Source organism: Oncorhynchus mykiss, chromosome 7, assembly GCF_013265735.2.
Source record: "Oncorhynchus mykiss isolate Arlee chromosome 7, USDA_OmykA_1.1, whole genome shotgun sequence".
Taxonomy (NCBI): Eukaryota; Metazoa; Chordata; class Actinopteri; order Salmoniformes; family Salmonidae; genus Oncorhynchus; species Oncorhynchus mykiss.
The window spans coordinates 54,385,861-54,408,115 of record NC_048571.1 but is presented as its reverse complement, the minus strand read 5'-3'; the positions used below and the strand labels follow the sequence as shown (position 1 = coordinate 54,408,115).

Here is a 22,255-nt window from a genome sequence, read left to right as displayed (position 1 = left end):
AAAATGTTATAGATGATATTCAGTTACGATATCATGATAGTTGGATTATATCGGTGAAATGTTCTTCTTCTGATCTCATTTCTCACAATGTTTTTCTTTCTGAGTTGGAGTTGACTTTCATTGACCCACTCTGATGTGCAGATTGGGCTGAGAGACAAGAGGCAATGTTCCCAGCATCAGCTCAGCCGCCTCTCTACTCAACAGCTTTAATTGACACCAGCAAGTGTCTCATATTACACATTATCAGAGTGTGTAAAGTCTGCATCTACATTTTATATTTATAAATTCACATATTATATTCAGACTAAGGCCTTGGCTGCATTATGAAATAGCTTAACATTTAATGGAACATATTGACCAGAACTAGTATTTCTGCTAATTACATGTATGCCTTTCACCATAAGTGAAAAGGCAGGAGTGAACAAATTACCAGAAAAAGACTTGCTGCTTAGAAGTCATTGAAGTGGTGAAAACACACAGAGCCTTCTGGGCATTCTGTTGTATTAATAGAGTATTAATGCCATATTATATAGTTGCTCAGTACCCATCCCTACTCCCTGTTTTTGTGGGCAAGCTTATGTTATACTGCAGTTCAAAAGAGCACAATCTAGGTGTCAGCTTAACATCGACTGAAACAATACAAGAAACATGGACCCAATACATTTTTTTGGTGTCCTGCCACTATTGCATCACCAGTCTTTGTTCTCAACAAGCATCATCTACATGAAACACTACACATTGTCATTACAGTTTCTGCTCTCACTCTCCCCCTCTTTTGACATGATATTGCTGAAATATGTCCTAGACACTACAAATCAGGTCTCCTTGTTTACGCAGCTTTCGAAGCAGGGAGAAGGAGACCCGGTGGAGCACAAACTCTGCCATACATTTTTCTCATACAGTCAGTAGCACTGACATCTATATAGTAGAACATTTTGGGCCGCACGATAGCAGGACATTTTGGGCTGGTTCATCATTGGGAATGGTTTTTGTTTTCTCACTGCAGTTGAGCAAATTGCTGTTAATAATGGAAGAAAACATAGTTTGCAGCCCTCGTTAGATGTTGTTCTAACAACGCCTTTGATGGAGCGCCTCAGACGGAGGCCTCGTCTGCCTCTACAACCAGTTAACATGAGCCAATTAAAGCCATGCACTCTGCAGCCTCTCCACAGTGTTTTATGTTGCCCAACAATGATAATGCAGTCTGCCACTTTATTGCACAGAGCTTTTGATGTTATGGAGGTGTACACTTACACTACTTTACACTTACAGTAGTTTATGTTTAGCGTTTTAGTAAGTGATCTGCGCCGATGGCAGCAGTTCGTATCAACCCAGCACCACACCAGTTCCATGGTATTTTAACTACCCCAGTTGTTCATGTCAGTCTGGAGACACTGTGCTTTAGTCAATGCCTGAGGAGCCATGATGGTGTATTCACTGTGCTTGCCTGTGTGACATCTGATGGTAAAATCAGTCCAACTGAACTACTGATTCATAAGGATAGGAACAGATGGTGGTGAGAAAGGATATAATTGTATCTTCTCAGCTTCCTCAGAATGTAGGGCTTATGGCACTTGAAGGATCAATATTGTGCAGTACTAGTATTAAAACAGAATGTAAGCCTCCCTGTTGAATTTAAGCCCAACTAAACCTGAGGTGTTTCTACACAGACAGACAGACCTTGTCAGAGCTTACTGGAGATATCCACCACATGACACTAAAGATGGAATTTCTTCACTGTAACTTGGTATTATGAAGTAAATTCGAATGTAGAGCTCATATTGAATAGTACCTTCCTAAACAAATGTAATTGTCTCCAAAGGAAATTGATTTGCCCAGCTTCTGCCTGGCCTATGTCTAAATCCTGCAGCTGCCCCTCTTCAACACAACACTTTGACTCCAAGTGTGTGTATATATACAGTACCAGTGAAAAGTTTAGACACACCTACTCATTCAGGGGTTTTTCTTTATTTGTACTATTTTCTACGTTGTAGAATAATAGTGAAGACATCAAAACTATGAAATAACATACATGGAAACATGTAGTAACAAAAAAAGTGTTGAACAAATTCAAATATATTTTATGTTTGAGATTCTTCAAAGTAGCCACCCTGTGCCTTGACAGCTTTGCACACTCTTGGCATTCTCTCAACCAGCTTCACCTGGAATACTTTTCCAACATTCTTGAAGGAGTTCCCACATATTCTGAGCACTTGTTGACTGCTTTTCCTTTACTCATCAGACCAAAGGACAGATTTCCACTGGTCTAATGTCCATTGCTCATGTTTCTTGGCCCAAGCAAGTCTCTTCTTCTTATTGGTGTCCTTTAGTAGTGGTTTCGTTGCAGCAATTCGAACATGAAGGCCTGATTCACACAGTCTCCTCTGAACAGTTGATTTTGAGATGTGTCTGTTACTTGAACTCTGTGAAGCATTGGGCTGGTAACGCTAATGAACTTATCCTCTGCAGCAGAGGTAACTCTGGGTCTTCCTTTCCTTTGGCGGTCCTCATGAGAGCCAGTTTCATCATAGCGCTTGATGGTTTTTGCGACTGCACTTGAAACTTTCAAAGTTCTTGAAATTTTCCGGATTGACTGTCCTTCATGTCTTACAGTAATGATGGACTGTAATTTTTCTTTGCTTATTTGAGCTGTTCTTGCCATAATATGGACTCGGTCTTTTACCAAATAGGGCTATCTTCTGTATACCACCCCTACCTTGTCACATTACAACTGATTGGCTCAAATGCATTAAGAAGGAAATAAATTACACAAATTAACTATTAACAAGGCACACATGTTAATTGAAATGCATTCCAGGTGACTACCTCATTAAGCTGGTTGAGAGAATGACAAGAGTGTGAAAAGCTATTGAGGGACAGCTATTGCGGAACTGTGGAGGGATCTTGGAGGTTTCGGGTTCACTTTCTTTTGCTTGGTGGTAGATCGGTCAACGTGCCCTTGAGCAGGGCATTGACCCTGGATGCTTTTGTGTATCGCTCTGAATGGGAATCTGTTGGATGACTGGTATGATGTAACTGTTGAGCAGCTTCAATGCAAGTATATTGTATGTTTCAAATATTCAATAAATATATTTTTGTACATTTTTTTAAAAAAGAGTGTAAAAAGCTGTCATCAAGGCAACGGGTGGCTACTTTGAAGAATCTCAAATACAAAATATTTTTGGATTTGTTTAACACTTTTTTGGTTACTACATGATTCCATGTGTGTTATTTCATAGTTTTGATGTCTTCACTAATATTGTACAATGTAGAGAAAATAAATTGAGAAAAACCCTTCAATGAGTAGTTGTGTCCAAACTTTAGACTTGTGCTGTATATACAGTGCATTCGGTATTCAGACTCTTTGACTTTTTTCACATTTTGTTATGATGCAGTCTTATTCTAAAATGGATTAAATAATTTCCCCCCCCTCATCAATCTATACACAATACCGAATAATGACGAAGCAAAAACAGTTCGTTAGATTTTTTTTTACAAATGAATAAAAACATCCACTGAAATATCACTTTTACATAAGTATTCAGACCCTTTATTCAGTACTTTGTTGAACAACTTAGGCAGCTATTACATCCTCAAGTCTTCTTGGGTATGACGCTACAAGCTTGGCACACCTGCATTTGGGGAGTTTCTCCCATTCTTCTCTGCAGATCCTCTCAAGCTCTGTCAAGTTGGATGGGAAGCGTCGCTGCACAGTTATTTTCAGGTCTCTCCAGAGATGTTCAAGGACATTCAAAGGCTTGTCCCGAAGCCACCCCTATGTTGTCTTGTTGGCTGTGTGCTTAGGATCATTGTCCTGTTGGAAGGTGAACTTTCACTCCAGCCTGAGGTCCTGAGGGCTCTGTAGCAGGTTTTCATCAAGGACCTCTCTGTACTTTGCTCCGTTATTCTTTCCCTTGATCCTGACTAGTCTCCCAGTCGCTGTTGCTGAAAAACATCCCCACAGCATGATGCTGCCACCCCCATGCTTTACCGTAGGGATGGTGCCAGGTTTCCTCCAGACGTGACGCTTAGCATTCAGGCCAAATAGTTCAATTTTGGTTTCATCAGACCAGATCTTGTTTCTCATGGTATGAGAGTCCTTTAGGTGCCTTTTGGCAAACTTTCATCTGGCAGTCATGTGCCTTTTACAGAAGTGTGGCTTCCAATACTAGCTTCCAATACTCTACTCAGCAAACTGGATGTAGTCTATCACAGTGCCATCAGTTTGTTACGAAATCACCTTATACCACCCACCACTGTGACCTGTATGCTCTAGTCGACAGGCTCTCGCTACATATTCGTTGCCAGACCCACTGGAACCAGGTCATCTATAAGTCTATGCTAGGTAAAGCTCTGCCTTATCTCAGTTCACTGGTCACAATAACAACACCCACCCGTAGCACACGTTCCAGCATGTATATCTCACTGATCATCACCAAAGCCAACACCTCATTTGGCCGCCTTTCCTTCCAGTAATCTGGAAGTGACTGGAACGAATTGCAAAAATCGCTGAAGCTGGAGACTTATATTTCCCCCACCAACTTTAAACATCAGCTATCTGAGCAGCTGCATCGCTGCAGCTGTACATAGTCCATCTGTAAATAGCCCACCCAATCTACCTACCTCATCCCCATACTGTTTTTATTTACTTTTCTGCTCTTTTGCACACCAGTATCTCTACTTGCACATCATCATCTTCTCATTTATCACTCCAGTGTTAATCTGCTAAATTGTCATTCTTCGCTTCTATGGCCTATTTATTGTCTACCTCCTCATGCCTTTTGCACACACTGTATATAGACTTTCTTTTTTTTCTACTGTGTCATTGACTTGTTTATTGTGTTTTTGGCTTGTTTATTGTTTATTCCATGTGTAACTCTGTGTAGTTGTCTGTGTCACACTGCTTTGCTTTATCTTGGCCAGGTCGCAGTTGTAAATGAGAACTTGTTCTCAACTAGCCTTCCTGGTAAAATAAAAGTGAAATAAAAAAATAGTTGGTTATACCTGTGCCAAAACTGGTATACACTGAGTGCCCAAACCATTAGGAACACCTTTCAAATATTGAGCTGCAACCCCTTTTTCCCTCAGTATATCCTCAATTCATCGGAGCCTGGACTCTACAAGGTGTCGAAAGTGTTCCACAGGGATGCTGGCACATGTTTACTCCAACATTACCCAGAGAGATGTGTCAAGTTGGCTGGTACTGGACCTCTACTCCGAATAGCTTGTTTCATCTCATCCCACTGATGCTCAATTGGATTGAGATCTGGTGACTTGGCAGGCCACTGTAGTAAGCTGAATTCACTGCCATGTTCATGGAACCATCCTAGCCTTGTGGCATTGGGTATTATTCTGCTGAAAAAAATCAATTTGCAGATGGATACACTGCTGCCATGAAGGGATGCACCTGATTGGCAATGGTGTTCAGATATCCTGTGGCATTCAAACGTTGCTCCACTTTTATCAAGGGGCCCAATATGTGCCATGAAAACACACCCTCACATCACCAGCCTACAATGTTGATATGCGGCATGATGGATGCATGTACTCGTGGTATTCTCCATACTCTAGTCCTCCCATCAGTGTGAAACAGCAGGCACCGGGATTAATAAGACCAGGCAATGTTTTTCCAATGTCCCGTGTTTTCATTCCTTAGCCCATAGCAACTGCTGTTTTTTTTGCTGAAAGAAGTGTAACTCCAGGGGGTGCTGAGGAGATTTTTGTCAACGTAGCACCCCTGATAAATTTAAATGTATTAGTGGGGTGCTACTGCACCCTCAGCACCCCTACTTGTCATGGCTATGGCTCCATCTCCTTTCTTTTTATCCGGACAAATTCCTCAGTCTTTGCTGATGTCAAGCATACCCTTAGCACGATACAGTCACCACCATGCTTGAAAATAAGGAGGCAGACATTGAATATACCTATGAGCATAGTGATTAATTACACTTTGGATGGTGTATCAATAGACCCAGTCACTACAAAGATACAGACGTCATTCCTAATTCTGTTTCCGAAGAGGAAGGAAACTGCTCAGGGATTTCAGCAAGAGGCCAATGGTGATTTTAAAACCGTTACAGAGTTTAATGACTGTAATAGTAGAAACCTGAGGAAGGATCAACAACATTGTAGTTACGCCAGAATACTAACATTAATGACAGTGAAAAGAAGGAAGCCTCTACAGAATATAAACAATCAAAAACATGCAGTAAGGCACTAAAGTAAAACTGCAAATGATGTGGCAAAGAAATTATCTTAATGTCCCGAATAGAACATGTTATATATTTGGGGCAAATGCAAGACTTTACTGAGTACCAGTGGTGGTCAGTGCCATTTAAGATGAGGGTGTACATTACATTTTTTTCATGAGCATGGCCTTATTTCTATTACAGCATATTGGATGACTGTCATTCATATTTCATTCAACCAGTTCAATGTAACATTGACAGGTTTAGGCTACATAATAGTAAAATTTTTCCTATACCCACCATGAGGTTTCTACAACCTAGCCTATGAATGAAAGCTTACAACGTAGATGCACACAGGTTGAGAGAAAAATTTGAGGCTAACATAGCATCCCTCTATTTGAGCCGGGTGTTTGAGTAGGCTTAACTAGACAGCTGCATTTGCTGGCTAAGTAAGTGAAACTGAAAGTGAAAATAAATGACCAAATCTCTCTTTCTCTCTCTCTCTCTCTTGCCTCTCCTTCATTTTTAAAGAAATTAATTTGTTGAAAACTGGTCAACTATTGTCTCTCTCTTTGAGTCAACTACTCACAACATTTTATGCACTGCAGTGCTAGCTAGCTGTAGCTTATGCTTTCAGTACTAGATTCATTTTCAGAACATTTGATTGGGTGGACACCATGTCAGTTCATGCTGCATGAGCTCTGATAGGTTGGATGACGTCCTCCGGAAGTTGTCATAATTACTGTGTAAGTCTATGGAAGAGGGTGAGAACGAAGAGCCTCCTAGGTTTTGTATTGAAGTAAAAGTACCAAGAGGAGGACTGAAGCTTGCTGTCAAGAACACTAAGGTCATCCTCAACATGGGGTCCCCTCAGGGCTGCGTGCTCAGTTCCCTCCTGTACTCCCTGTTCACCCATGACTGCATGGCCAGGCACGACTCCAAAACCATCATTAAGTTTGCAGATAACACAACAGTGGTAGGCTTGATCACCGACAACAATGAGACAGCCTGTATGGAGGTCGGAGACCTGGTGGTGTGGTTCCAGGATAACAACCGCTCACTCAATGTGATCAAGACAAAGGAGATGATTGTGGACTAAAGGAAAAGGAGGACCAAGCATTCTCATCGATGAAGCTGTAGTGGAGCAGGTTGAGAGTTTCAAGTTCCTTGATGTCCACATCACCAAACTATCATGATCCAAACACACCAAGACAGTCGTGAAGAGGGCATGACAATGCCTATTCCCACTCAGGAGACTGAAAAGATTTGGCATGGGTCCTCAGACCCTCACAAAGTTCTACAGCTGCACCATTTAGAGCATCCTGACAGGTTGCATCACTGCCTGGTATGGCAACTGCTCCGCCTCCGACCGCAAGGCACTACAGAGGGTAGTGAGAACAACCCAGTACATCACTGGGGCCAAGCTTCCTGCCATCCAGGACTTCTATACCAGGTGGTGTCAGAGGAAGGCCCAAAGAATTGCCAGAATCCAGCTCCTTAGTCATAGACTGTTCTCTCTACTACCTCTGGGCAAGGTGTACTGGAGCACCAAGTCTAGGTCCAAAAGGCTTCTTAACAGCTTCTACCCCCAAGCTAAAAGACTCCTGAACAACTTATCAAATCGCTTCCCGGACTATTTACATTTCCCCCCCAACCCCATTTTTACGCTCCTGCTACTCTCTGTTTATTATCCATGTATAGTCACTTTACCTCTTCCCTACCTATGTACATAATACCTTAATTACCTAAACTCACCGGTGCCCCTGCACACTGACTCTGTACCGCCACCCCCTGTGTAAAACCTTGCTACTGTTATTTTATTGTTGCTCCTTAATAATGTTTTGTTCTTATTTTTCTTATTTTTTATTTAATTTACTTATTTTTTACTTCAGTTTATTTTACAAAACACTTTTTTTTTAACTTAAAACTGCATTGTTGCATTTGTAAGTAAGCATTTCACTATAAGGTCTACACATGCTGTATTCTGCACATGTGACAAATATAGATTGATTTGATTTGATTTGGATGTCTCTGTATCAGCTTTGCACATATGGATTTGGGGATTTTCTCCCATTCTTCCTTGCAGATTTTCTTAAGCTCTGTTAAGTTTAACAGGGAGCATCAATGAACAGCAATATTCAAGTCTTTCCACAGATGGGATTCAAGTCTTGGCTTTTGCTAGGCCACTCAAGGACATTCACATTCTTGTTCGGAAGCTATTCCAGCGTTGCTTTGGCTGTATGCTTGGGGTCAATGTCCTGTTGAAATGTAAATATTTGCCCCAGTCTAAGGTAATTTGCACTCTGAAGCGGGTTCTCATCATTGATTTTCCTGTATTTGGCTCCATTCATTGTCCCCTCTATCCTTACCAGTCGCCCAGTCCCTGCTGCTGAAAAGCATCCCCATAGCATGATGTTGTCACCACAGTGCTTCACTGTAGGGATGGTGTTAGACGGGTGATGAGCTGAGCCTGGTTTTCTCCAGATATAGTGTTCTGCATTCAGGCCAAAGAGTAAAATGTTTGTCTCATCAGACCACAGAATCTTTTGCCTTATGCTCTCAGAATCTTTCACGTGCCTTTTTGCAAACTCCTGGTGTGCTGTCATGTTTTTCAAAGGGGTGGCTTCTGTTTGGCCCCTCTCCCATAAATCCCAGGTTGGTGAAGTGCTGTAGAGTCTATTCTCCTTCTGGCAGATTCTCCCATCTCCGTCAAGGAACTTTAGTTCTGTCAAAGTGGTCATTGGTTTCTTGATCACCTCCCTGATCAAGGTCCTTCTTACCCGGTTGCTCTTTTTGGTCGGATGGCCAGCTCTAGGCAAAGTCTGGGTAGTTCCATATGTTTTTAATTCCCAATGCTGGAGACCACAGCACTTTTGGAAACTTTCAACACTGTAAAAATTTGTTTTCTACCCTTCCTCAGATATATAGTATGCCTCATTACAATTCTATCACTGAAATCTATGGACAGTTCCTTGGACTTCATGGTATAAGTTCTGCTCTGACATGCAATGTCAACTGTGGGACCTTCTGTAGACAGGTGTATTTCTTTCTAAATAATGTCCAAACAATTGAATTGACCACAGGTGGTTGTAGTGACATCAAGCTGTAGTAACATCTCAAGAATGATCAATGGAAATTGGATGGACCTGAGCTCAATTTGGAGTGTCATTGCAAGGGGTGTGAATACTTATGTAAATTAGCTATTTTTGTAAAACGTGTTTTACTTTGTCATTATGGGGTATTGTGTGTATATGGATGCAAAAAAATATATTTAATACATTTTTTATTCTGGCTGTAACACAACAAAATGTGGAATAAGTCAAGGGGTATGAAAACTTTCTGAAGGCACTGTATGTGGAACTGCATTATTCATACAGTGAAAAGTTTCCACAGCCTCTATTGTGACATTTGCCATTTAGACAAGGCATGATAGACTCTTTCCCCTGGTGAGTGACATTGCATCCCACTGACTCAGTTGACATTTCCATGGTTACATTTTTTATTTCCCTTCAACATGTGAGAGTTGCATCCATTTAAAGAGAACTCACAGGGAGGGAGGCCAGTACTGTATGAGCCGTGGCTGGGCTCCTCATGTCTTAGAGAGCAATGTGGAGCGTCGGTACTAAGTGGTTGGGATTTGCTCGAAGAGCATCAGCTCGTGTTAATGACCTGCAGTCTTCAGCAGGGCTTATCCATTCAAATCAACTCCACAGAGAGGATTTCTCAAGTCTGATGATTAAAGTAAGATTCTGTAATAAGTGTATGGAGGTGCTTTAAAAAGGAGAGACCTTAGTCTTTCCTCAAGCTGTGGAGCTTAATCGTTCCATCACAGGTCTCTGTGGTGTCACTTTAAGGGCCTGTTGACTATGACAAGCAACAGACTATCACAATTAATGTGTGTAGAATTACAGTGCCTTGCGAAAGTATTCGGCCCCCTTGAACTTTGCGACCTTTTGCCACATTTCAGGCTTCAAACATAAAGATATAAAATTGTATTTTTTTGTGAAGAATCAACAACAAGTGGGACACAATCATGAAGTGGAACGACATTTATTGGATATTTCAAACTTTTTTAACAAATCAAAAACTGAAAAATTGGGCGTGCAAAATTATTCAGCCCCCTTAAGTTAATACTTTGCTGTGATTACAGCTGTAAGTGGCTTGGGGTATGTCTCTATCACTTGGGGTATGTCTCTATCAGCTCTATCGTTCCATCACAGGTCTCTGTGGTGTCACTTTAAGGGCCTGTTGACTATGACAAGCAACAGACTATCACAATTAATGTGTGTAGAATTACAGTGCCTTGCGAAAGTATTCGGCCCCCTTGAACTTTGCGACCTTTTGCCACATTTCAGGCTTCAAACATAAAGATATAAAATTGTATTTTTTTGTGAAGAATCAACAACAAGTGGGACACAATCATGAAGTGGAACGACATTTATTGGATATTTCAAACTTTTTTAACAAATCAAAAACTGAAAAATTGGGCGTGCAAAATTATTCAGCCCCCTTAAGTTAATACTTTGCTGTGATTACAGCTGTAAGTGGCTTGGGGTATGTCTCTATCAGTTTTGCACATCGAGAGACTGACATTTTTTCCCATTCCTCCTTGCAAAACAGCTTGAGCTCAGTGAGGTTGGATGGAGAGCATTTGTGAACAGCAGTTTTCAGTTCTTTCCACAGATTCTCGATTGGATTCAGGTCTGGACTTTGACTTGGCCATTCTAACACCTGGATAAGTTTTTTTTTGAACCATTCCATTGTAGATTTTGCTTTATGGTTTGGATCATTGTCTTGTTGGAAGACAAATCTCCGTCCCAGTCTCAGGTCTTTTGCATACTCCATCAGGTTTTCTTCCAGAATGGTCCTGTATTTGGCTCCATCCATCTTCCCATCAATTTTAACCATCTTCCCTGTCCCTGCTGAAGAAAAGCAGACCCAAACCATGATGCTGCCACCACCATGTTTGACAGTGGGGATGGTGTGTTCAGGGTGATGAGCTGTGTTGCTTTTACGCCAAACATAACGTTTTGCATTGTTGGCAAAAAGTTCAATTTTGGTTTCATCTGACCAGAGCACCTTCTTCCACATGTTTGGTGTGTCTCCCAGGTGGCTTGTGGCAAACTTTAAACAACACTTTTTATGGATATCTTTAAGAAATGGCTTTCTTCTTGCCACTCTTCCATAAAGGCCAGATTTGTGCAATATACAACTGATTGTTGTCCTATGGACAGAGTCTCCCACCTCAGCTGTAGATCTCTGCAGTTCATCCAGAGTGATCATGGGCCTCTAGGCTGCATCTCTGATCAGTCTTCTCCTTGTATGAGCTGAAAGTTTAGAGGGACGGCCAGGTCTTGGTAAATTTGCAGTGGTCTGATACTCCTTCCATTTCAATATTATCGCTTGCACAGTGCTCCTTGGGATGTTTAAAGCTTGGGAAATATTTTTGTATCCAAATCCGGCTTTAAACTTCTTCACAACAGTATCTCAGACCTGCCTGGTGTGTTCCTTGTTCTTCATGATGCTCTCTGCGCTTTTAACGGACCTCTGAGACTATCACAGTGCAGGTGCATTTATACGGAGACTTGATTACACATAGGTGGATTGTATTTATCATCATTAGTCATTTAGGTCAACATTGGATCATTCAGAGATCCGCACTGAACTTCTGGAGAGAGTTTGCTGCACTGAAAGTAAAGGGGCTGAATAATTTTGCACGCCAATTTTTCAGTTTTTGATTTGTTAAAAAAGTTTGAAATATCCAATAAATGTCATTCCACTTCATGATTGTGTCCCACTTGTTGTTGATTCTTCACAAAAAAATACAGTTTTATATCTTTATGTTTGAAGCCTGAAATGTGGCAAAAGGTCGCAAAGTTCAAGGGGGCCGAATACTTTCGCAAGGCACTGTATATTACAGTATGTCAGACTTACCACATGTTTAATTGCATACAAGTTTGGATCCTTCTAAATAGTCTTCTAACATACATTAAACAGTTGGCTTTCCATAGCAAACATACAGCTAGAGACATTTGAAAACTGAGATTAGGGTTTTCTACACAATTGCATGGCATCACTCATCAAATCAAATCAAATGTATTTATGAAGCCCTTCTTACATCAGCTGATATCTCAAAGTGCTGTACAGAAACCCAGCCTAAAACCCCCTAACAGCAAGCAATGGAGGTGTAGAAGCACGGTGGCTAGGAAAAACTCCCTAGAAAGGCCAGAACCTAGGAAGAAACCTAGATAGGAACCAGGCTATGAGGGGTGGGCAGTCCTATTCTGACTGTACCGGGTGGAGATTATAACAGAACATGGCCAAGATGTTCAAATGTTCATAGATGACCAGCATGGTCAAATAATAATAATCCTAGTGGTTCTCGACGGTGCAACAGGTCAGCACCTCACTAGTAAGTCCGTTGGCTTTTCATAGCCGATCATTCAGAGTATCTCTGTTCCCTCTAGAGAGTTGAAAAAAGCAGGTCTGGGACAGGTAGCACATCCGGTGAACAGGTCAGGGTTCCATAGCCGCAGGCAGAAAAGTTGAAAGTGGAGCAGCAGCACGGCCAGGTGGACTGGGGACAGCAAGGAGTCATCATGCCAGGTAGTCCTGAGGCGCAGTCCAAGGGCTCAGGTCCTCCTCCGAGAGAAAGAAAGAATTAGAGAGAGCATACTTAAATTCACACAGGACTCCAGATATAACAGACTGACCCTAGCCCCCCGACACAAACTACTGCAGCTTAAATACTGTAGGCTGAGACAAGAGGGGTCGGGAGACACTGTGGCCCCGTCCGACTAAACCCCCGGACAGGGCCAAACAGGCAGAATATAACCCCACCCACTTTTCCAAAGCACAGCCCCCACACCACTAGATCGATATCTTCATCCACCAACTTACCATCCTGAGACAAGGCAGAGTATAGGCCACAAATATCTCTGCCATGGCACAACCCAAGGGGGGGCGCCAACCCAGACAGGAAGATCACGTCAGTGACTCAACCCACTCAAGTGACGCACCCCTCCTAGGGACGGCATTGAAGAGCACCAATAAGCCAGTGACTCTGTAATAGGGTTGGAGGCAAAGAATCCCAGTGGAGAGAGGGGAACCGGCCAGGCAGAGACAGCAAGGGCGGTTTGTTGCTCCAGTGCCTTTCCGTTCTCCTTCACACTCCTGGGCCAGACTACACTCAATCATGGGACCTACTGAAGAGATGAGTCTTCAATAAGGACTTAAAAGTTGAGACCGAGTCTGCGTCTCTCACATGGGTAGGTAGAACATTCCATAAAAATGGAGCTCTATAGGAGAAAGCCCTGCCTCCAGCTGTTTGCTTAGAAATTCTAGGGACAGTTAGGAGGCCTGCGTCTTGTGACCATTGCGTACATGTAGGTATGTACGGCAGGACCAAATCGGAAAGATAGGGAGGAGCAATCCCATGTAATGCTTTGTAGGTTAGCAGTAAAACCTTGAAATCAGCCCTTGCCTTAACAGGAAACCAGTATAGAGAGGCTAGCACTGGAGTAATATGATCAAATTTTCTGGTTCTAGTCAAGATTCTAGCAGCCGTGTTTTGCACTAACTGAAGTTTATTTAGTGCTTTACCCGGGTAGCCGGAAAGTAGAGCATTGCAGTAGTCTAACCTAGAAGTGATAAAAGCATGGATTAATTTTTCTGCATAATTTTTGGACAGAAAGTTTCAGATTTTTGCATTGTTATGTAGATGGAAAAAATCTGTCCTTGAAACAGTCTTGATATGTTGATCAAAAGAGAGATCAGGGTCCAGAGTAACGCCGAGGTCCTTCACAGTTTTTTTTGCGACGACTGTACAACCATCAAGATTAATTGTCATATTCAACAGAAGATCTCTTTGTTTCTTGGGACCTAGAACAAGCATCTCTGTTTTGTCCGAGTTTAAAAGTAGAACATTTGCAGCCATCCGCTTCCTTATGTCTGAAATACAGGCTTCCAGCGAGGGTAATTTTGGGTCTTCACCATGTTTCATCGAAATGTCCAGCTGTGTGTCATCTGCATAGCAGTGAAAGTTAACATTATGTTTCCGAATGACATCACCAAGAGGTAAAATATATAGTGAAAACAATATTGGTCCTAAAAAGGAACCTTGATGAACACCGAAATGTACAGTATCACTTACTGTTAACTGGTTGTTGTATTAATGAGAGAGTGAGGTACAGTAAAAGTTATTCTCATTGGGAGTGCTAGTAGAGGAGCTGAACAAACATACAGCAGCAGTTTGTCAGACCCTGAAGTCTGTACAGGAGCTCTCCATGGTGCTGAATTCGCTCCGGTAAACTAATTTTCACCAAACTCAGATGCTGCTGCAGTTTAATGAGCGGGCATATTGTGATTAATTACAAACGTGTCGCTGTCCTACCCATATTCATTCATGGCAAGGTTGGGATTTATATCAACTGAAGAAATCTACCACACCTGAAAAGACTGCTAAGGTACAGTAATCAATCAATCAAAATGTATTTATGAAGCCCTTCTTACATCCGCTGATGTCACAAAGTGCTGTACAGAAAGCCAGCCTAAAACCCCAAACAGCAGGCAATGCAGGTGTAGAAGCACAGTGGCTAGGAAAAACTCCCTAGAAAGGCTGGAACCTAGGAAGAAACCTAGAGAGGAACCCGGCTTTGAGAGGTGGCCAGTCCTCTTCTGGCTGTGCGTGGTGGAGATTATAACAGAACAGTAATGTGTGACTTACTGTAAGTGACTGGAGGGAAGAAGAGAGCTCCTTCCCACTGTGAGTCTGTTAAGATAGAAGACCTGGCAGCCTAGTTAGCTGGGCTTTGAGCAGCAACAGTTGAATCATACATTTGATATTTCTTTAAAACATGTTTTACTTTGTCAATTTTGGGTATTGTGTACATAGATGATACAAAAAAATATGTAATTTTATTTTTTATTCTGTCTGTAACAAAACATGTGGAATAAGTCAATGGGTATGAATGCATTCTGAAGGCACTGTATGTGCAAGTTGGTGCTGCTTGAGAGAGGAAGTTAATCCAATGTCAAACAGCCTGATATATGTTTTTTTCTAATTTTACACAGACAAAGCTGTTATACTGTATATAAGAATGTTCAAAGTATAGCTGAGCAAGGTTTATGTTGTTTCAGTAACATTTGTTTCACTTCAGCTGTTTCTTCTCTAGTTATCATAACATAAGCGAAAGTCGCTGAAACAACATACAAAACATGCAGAGCTTTGCACAGACTAATTTTATTTTGGTTGGTTTTGAATCCATGTATTTGTCACTGTTTTTATCTATTGGGACCTCAAAAATGTGAGAACTTTGAATAAATCATGTTGGGCATTCAATCAGAAGTAAGAGATATTGGTTTTGGATGTTTACTGTGGTGTAATACAAATCTATTTAAAATACAGGAATAATACATGTGTATACAGTACCTCACACTGCTTTTGGTCCCTTTTCTAATTAATTTAAATGAGAAGTGTGCAATCCCCTGAAAATGTATTCCCCATACATGTAGTAATGAAAAACAAAACATGTCAATACATTATATAATCTGTTTCAGATCAAGTCAATATTTAGAAAGTCCCACTGAAATAGACTCTATAAGTATAATAATACAACATTTCGTCAAACTAGACATATTTCCATGTTTGAAACAATCACATCAATATGCATGTGCTGATGTTCCACTAACAGGGATCAGAGTTTGATCTACCATTGAATTGTTATAGCAAGCGTCCTATTACAGAGCCTTCAGAAGGTGTTCCTACCCCTTGACTTATTCCACATTTGTTATTACAGCCTGAATTCAAAATGGATTAAGTATTTTTTTCTCACCCATCTACGTACTATACCCCTTAATGACAAAGTGAAAACGTGTTTTTAGAAAATGTTACTAATTTAAAGAAACTTAAATACAGAAATATCTCATATACATAAGTATTCACACCCTTGAGTCAATATTTTGTAGAAGCACCTTTGGCAGCGATTAAACTTGTGAGTTTTTCTAGGTAACTCTCTAAGAGCTTTATCATTGCTAGACAACCATTTTCAGGTCTTGCTATAGATTTTCAAGTGTATTTAAGTCAAAACTGTAACTCAGACATTCAGGAACTTTCACTGTCTTCTTGGTAAGCAACTCCAGTGTAGATTTGGCCTTGTGCTTTAGGTTATTGACCTGCTGATAGCTGAATTCATCTCCCAGTGTCTTGTGGAAAGCAGACTGAACCAGGTTTTCCTCTAGGATTATTATGCTTGTGCTTAGCTCCATTCCATGTATTTTTCATCCTGAAAACTCCCCAGTCCTTAACGATTACAAGCATACCCATAACATGATACAGCTACCACTATGCTTAAAAATATGGAGAGTAGTACTCAGTAATGTGTTGTATTGGATTTTCGCAAAATATACTGTAACACTTTGTATTCAGGACATGCAGTTAATTGCTTTCCCACATTTTTTGCAGAATTACTTCAGTGCCTAGTTGCAAACAGGATGCATGTTTTGGAATATTTTTTATTCTGTATTAGCTTCCTTCTTTTCACTCTAAAATGTAGGTTAGTATTGTGGAGTAACTACAATGATGTTGATCCATCCTCAGTTTGTAACTGTTTTAAAGGTACCATCAACCTAATTGTGAAATCCCTGCACAGTTTCTTTCCTTTCTGGCACCAGAGTTAGGAAGGACACCTGTATCTTTGCAGTGACTGGGTCTATTGATACACCATCCAAAGTGTATTAATAACTTCACCATGCTCAAAGGGATATCCAATGTCTCCTTTTTGAATGTTTACCCATCTACCAATAGGTGCCATTATTTGCGAGACTTTGGAAAACCTCCCTGGTCCTTGTGGTTGAATCTGTTTTTGAAATTCACTGCTCAACTGAGGGACCTTACAGATAATTGTATGTGTGGGGTACATAGCTGGGGTAGTCATTAAAAAATCATATTAAACAATTCATGCAACTTATGTGACTTGTAGAGCACATTGTTACTCCTGAACTTATTCAGGATTGCCATAACAAAGGGGTTGAATACTTATTGACTCAAGACATTTCAACTTTTCATTTTGTATTAATTTGTAAAAATGAAGAAAAACATCATTCCACTTTGACATTATGGGGTATTGTGTGCAGGCCATTTCAATTCAGGCTCTAACACAACAAAATCTGTAAAAAGTCAAGGGTTGTGAATACTTTCTGAAGGCACTGTATATAGTCATGAAGTGACGTTACAAACCATACTCATTATTTCTGTCTTCTGCCCTATAGGATATTTGACAGTAACCATTGAGCCCCTTCCTCCTGTTGTTGTGGGAGAGACTGTCACCCTGAAGTGCAACTTCAAGACTGATGGAAGACTTCGAGAGATCGTATGGTATAGGGTGAGTAAAGCTGCACGTTCATACACTATACTGTATATGCATGCCATGTACACCAGCCTTTCAATACTAATCAGTGTGACTTAATCCATTTTATTTTTATTTCATATATTTTCTATGATGTAGGTATTTAACTCTTGACCAAATACCAATTAGCCTCTCTTCCTCTAGTGGTGTAGTGTGAAAAATTCAAATTTTAAGAATTAATAAGGGCCAGGTAATTCATGCCAGGTGTGAAGGGTGTCACTCTGGCTTTTGGTTAGGAATATGATTTTACTCTCAGTTATGCCCGGATATTTTGCATAAAATAGAAGCTAATGTGACATTAATAGCAGATGATTACAGTTCAGAGGTTTTATCTACTGAAACAATGGTGTTCCAAAGAGGTCACACCGAAGCACTTGGATGGATGTCAATGCAGCAACAGCTGTTAGCTCACGGCCTGATTATTTCATTTACCCAGAACTCCCCAATTATGCACCAGTTAGAATTATACAAGTACGCAGTATGAAATATGCTATATTTATTCTGTGAAATTCTGCAGTCATAGACAGTACCCTGGCTGATACAGTTTGGACAAATATATTTGCAGCTTTGCACTTTTCTTAAATCAAATCAAATCAAATCAAATGTATTTATATAGCCCTTCGTACATCAGCTGATATCTCAAAGTGCTGTACAGAAACCCAGCCTAAAACCCAAACAGCAAGCAATGCAGGTGTAGAGGCACGGTGGCTGGGAAAAACTCCCTAGAAAGGCCAAAACCTAGGAAGAAACCTAGAGAGGAACCAGGCTATGTGGGGTGGCCAGTCCTCTTCTGGCTGTGCCGGGTGGAGATTATAACAGAACATGGCCAAGATGTTCAAATGTTCATAAATGACCAGCATGGTCAAATATTAACAATCACAGGCAGAACAGTTGAAACTGGAGCAGCAGCACGGTCAGGTAGTCCTGAGGCATGGTCCTAGGGCTCAGGTCCTCCGAGAGAGAGAAAGAGAGAATTAGAGAGAGCATACTTAAATTCACATAGGACAGGAGAAGTACTCCAGATATAACAAACTGACCCTAGCCCCCCGACACATAAACTACCGCAGCATAAATACTGGAGGCTGAGACAGGAGGGGTCAGGAGACACTGTGGCCCCATCCGATGACACCCCCGGACAGGGCCAAACAGGAAGGACATAACCCCACCCACTTTGCCAAAGCACAGCCCCCACACCACTAGAGGGATATGTTCAACCACCAACTTACCATCCTGAGACAAGGCCGAGTATAGCCCACAAAGATCTCCGCCACGGCACAACCCAAAGGGGGGCGCCAACCCAGACAGGAAGATCACATCAGTGACTCAACCCACTCAAGTGACGCACCCCTCCTAGGGAGGGTATGAAACGGTATGTACGGCAGGACCAATCAGAGAGATAGGTAGGAGCAAGCCCATGTAATGCTTTGTAGGTTAGCAGTAAAACCTTGAAATCAGCCCTTGCCTTGACAGGAAGCCAGTGTAGGGAGGCTAGGACTCGAGAAATATGATCAAATTTTTTGGTTCTAGTCAGGATTCTAGCAGCCGTATTTAGCACTAACTGAAGTTTATTTAGTGTTTTATCCGGGTAGCCGGAAAGTAGAGCATTGCAGTAAATAATTCCCTATTTCTTGTAAAACAAGTTGAACTAAAAATACATTTTATTGGATTTTCAACATTGCAAAACCACATTTATTTTAGTAAACTTATTTTGAAAATAAGAATCAAAAGGACAAAATTATAGGCACCCTGTAGCTAGTGCTTGGTTGCACAGCCAAGATAACTCCCAACAAATGCTTCTTGTAGCAATCAATGAGTTTGTTGCACCTTTCTACTGGCAATTTTGCACTGTCTTCAGAAGCAAACTGCTCTAATTCTTCAGTGTTTGAGGGGGTTCCCTCCACCAACTGCTGATTTCAGCTCTCGCTATAGGTTATGAATGTATTTCAGATCTGGACTCTTTGCTGGCCACTCCAGAACATACCAGCATTTTTTCTTGAACCATTTTTTGTTGCTTTGATGTGTGTTTGGGGACATTGTCCTGCTGGAATACCCACCACCTTCAACAGAGACCCAGTTTTTGGACACTGGGTTAAACATTCCACTCCAAAAAAATCTTGATAATCTGCTGATTTCATGATGTTTTGCACACATTCAAGGCCACCAGTACAAGAGGCAGCAAAGCAACCCCACAGCAGTATCGAACCTCCCCCATGTTAGATTGTTGGGAGGGTGTTCGTCCATTTGGTCGTTGGTAAACATAAGAAGACCCCACTGCTGAACGGGACACAAGAAAGCCTTATTGAACAAGTCTAAATCCTGGGGGAAATGTTATGTGGACACACTGCTGTTTCGCTAAAAAGCACAGGGATAGTGCTTGATAAATGTAACCACTCTCAAGTTCATAGACATAGATCTGGATGCAAGGACTGACCGTCCATTATATAAAAAATAGTTTTAACCATGTTTGGAGGTTATACAATGTTTGCTACATTTAGCTAAAACAAGATAATATTTCGCATATTTTGCAATCAATGGGTACATATCATTCATTTATAAGTCCAAAAACGGATGTATCTACTGCAGATTGCCCAGTTAATTGCCCATAATTTTCCAATATGAACATCCTACATTTTGCAAGACGGGTCATTATTCTAAATGTAAATCTGTTTAAATAGAAGTGCATCAATGACCAAGTTTAAATAAAATGTCTACGATAAGTAGACTTGACGCTATCCCATTCACCTTTGTTCAGTTAACTGTACTGCCTCAACATTGCTGATTATTGAGTCAAACTACAGTGCATTCGGAAAGTATTCAGACCCCTTGAGTTTTTCCATAATTTTGTTACGTTACAACATTATCCTAAAATTTATTTAAAAAAATGTATAATCAATCTACACAAAATACCCAATAATCATAATGCGAAAACTGCTGCAAATACCTTAAGTATTCAGACCCTTTGCTATGAGACTCCAAATGTAGCTTTCCATTGATCATCCTTGAGATGTTTCTACATCTTGATTGTATTCAATTGATTGGACATGATTTGGAAAGGCACACACATGTCTATATAAGGTCTCACAGTTGACAGTGCATGTCAGAGCAAAAACCAAGCCATCAGGTCGAAGGAATTGTCCATAGAGCTCCGAGACAGGATTGTATCGAGGTACAGCTCTGGAGAAGGGTACCAAAAAATGTCTGCAGCATTGAAGGTTCCCAAGAACACAGTGGCCTCCATCATTCTTAAATTTAAGATGTTTGGAACCACCAAGACCCTCCCTAGAGCTGGCTGCCCGGCCAAGCTGAGCAATCGTGGGAGAAGGACCGGTGAACCATGATGGCTGCAGCATCATGCTGTGGAGATGTTTTTCAGCGGCAGGGACTGGGAGACTAGTCAGGATCGAGGGAAAGTTGCTTCGGGACAAGTCTCTGAAGGTCCTTAAGTCATGTCCTTGAGCTGGACTAGAACCCGTTCAAACATCTCTGGAGAGACCTGAAAATAGCTGTGCATCGACACTCCCCATCCAACCTGCCAGAGCTTGAGATGATCTGCAGAGAAAAATGGGGAAAACTCCCAAAATACAGGTATTCCAAGCTTGTAGCTTGGCTGTAATTGCTGCCAAAGGGGCTTCAAGAAAGTACTTAGTAAAGGGTCTGAATACTTATGTAAATTTGATATATAACTATTTTTTATTTTTTTGTTTGCAAAAATGTCTGAACACTTGTTTTTGAGGGGATTTTTTTTAGAAAAGGCTGTAACAAAATTAAGTCAAGAGGTCTGAATACTTCACGAATGCACTGTATATGGCTGAGGCAGTGACACTTCTATTATGATATTTACTGTTAGATTGTTTCTTTTATATAGCCTTTTCTTGGAAGAAAACCTTTTCTCTAGGTTCATCTTTACAAATGCTGACATTTCAAGACAGGACACAAAAAGACACTTTACATATCAACCTCAGTATAATACATCATGTTTTGCGCTTTGAAAATGTCATTGAATCAGGAAGGATTTTGAGGGTTTAGTTAAGTTCATATGGAGTCCTTACCTTGTTGGGCTTTTAAGTTTCTTGCTCTCAAGTGTTATTCTACAATGTTTAAATTTGGTGCAGATATGAATGCAGAGTATTTGAAGTAATTTAGTTTTTCTTGATCAATGCAATGCTTTTTACACAGTGAAACTGTCTTCTCTTTGGGGAAATGGGTTTGGAAGAGGAAAGTTAATAGAATGCACATTTACTCAATAATAGATCATGTTTAATGGAGTCCTCACTATCGTTTTTGCCAGGCAGGAACCAGACTGTCTTGGGATTTACAGCTGTAGTGTAAAACAAACTCCACTCACTGAGAGTTAGGCTGTCCACATCAAATATTGGTTAGTGAGGAAAATGCAGAGGTTGTAAAGAGAAACCAGCCTCATCTCTCTTGTGCCCACTACTCAATGCAACAGCTAATACATTATATATAAATTATCCACACTCGGCTGCCAAAGTTTCTTTAATCTCTGTCTTTTATTTGGCTAAACTGTCGACTTTTAATTTCCCCTCCACGTTCAAATGTAACTGGGGTTGACGCCCACCTTGGGAATCATCATATCTAATCAAAGTCTGGCCAACGAGACAGAAGCTGAATGAATTAAATACCTCAGCTAGCCTCATTCAT

At 41.0% G+C, this 22,255-nt stretch overlaps 1 protein-coding gene across 2 annotated transcripts in view; it reads left to right on the top strand.

Annotated features, from left to right (window-relative positions):
• Positions 1 to 22,255, top strand: part of LOC110528004 (immunoglobulin superfamily member 21) — a 282,540-nt gene that overhangs the window by 77,098 nt on the left and 183,187 nt on the right. For both annotated transcript variants that reach the window (XM_021609765.2, XM_021609767.2), the window contains exon 2: positions 17,457 to 17,569. In XM_021609765.2, coding sequence (XP_021465440.1) covers positions 17,457 to 17,569 — 113 coding nt within the window. The remainder of the gene's footprint in view (positions 1 to 17,456; positions 17,570 to 22,255) is intronic.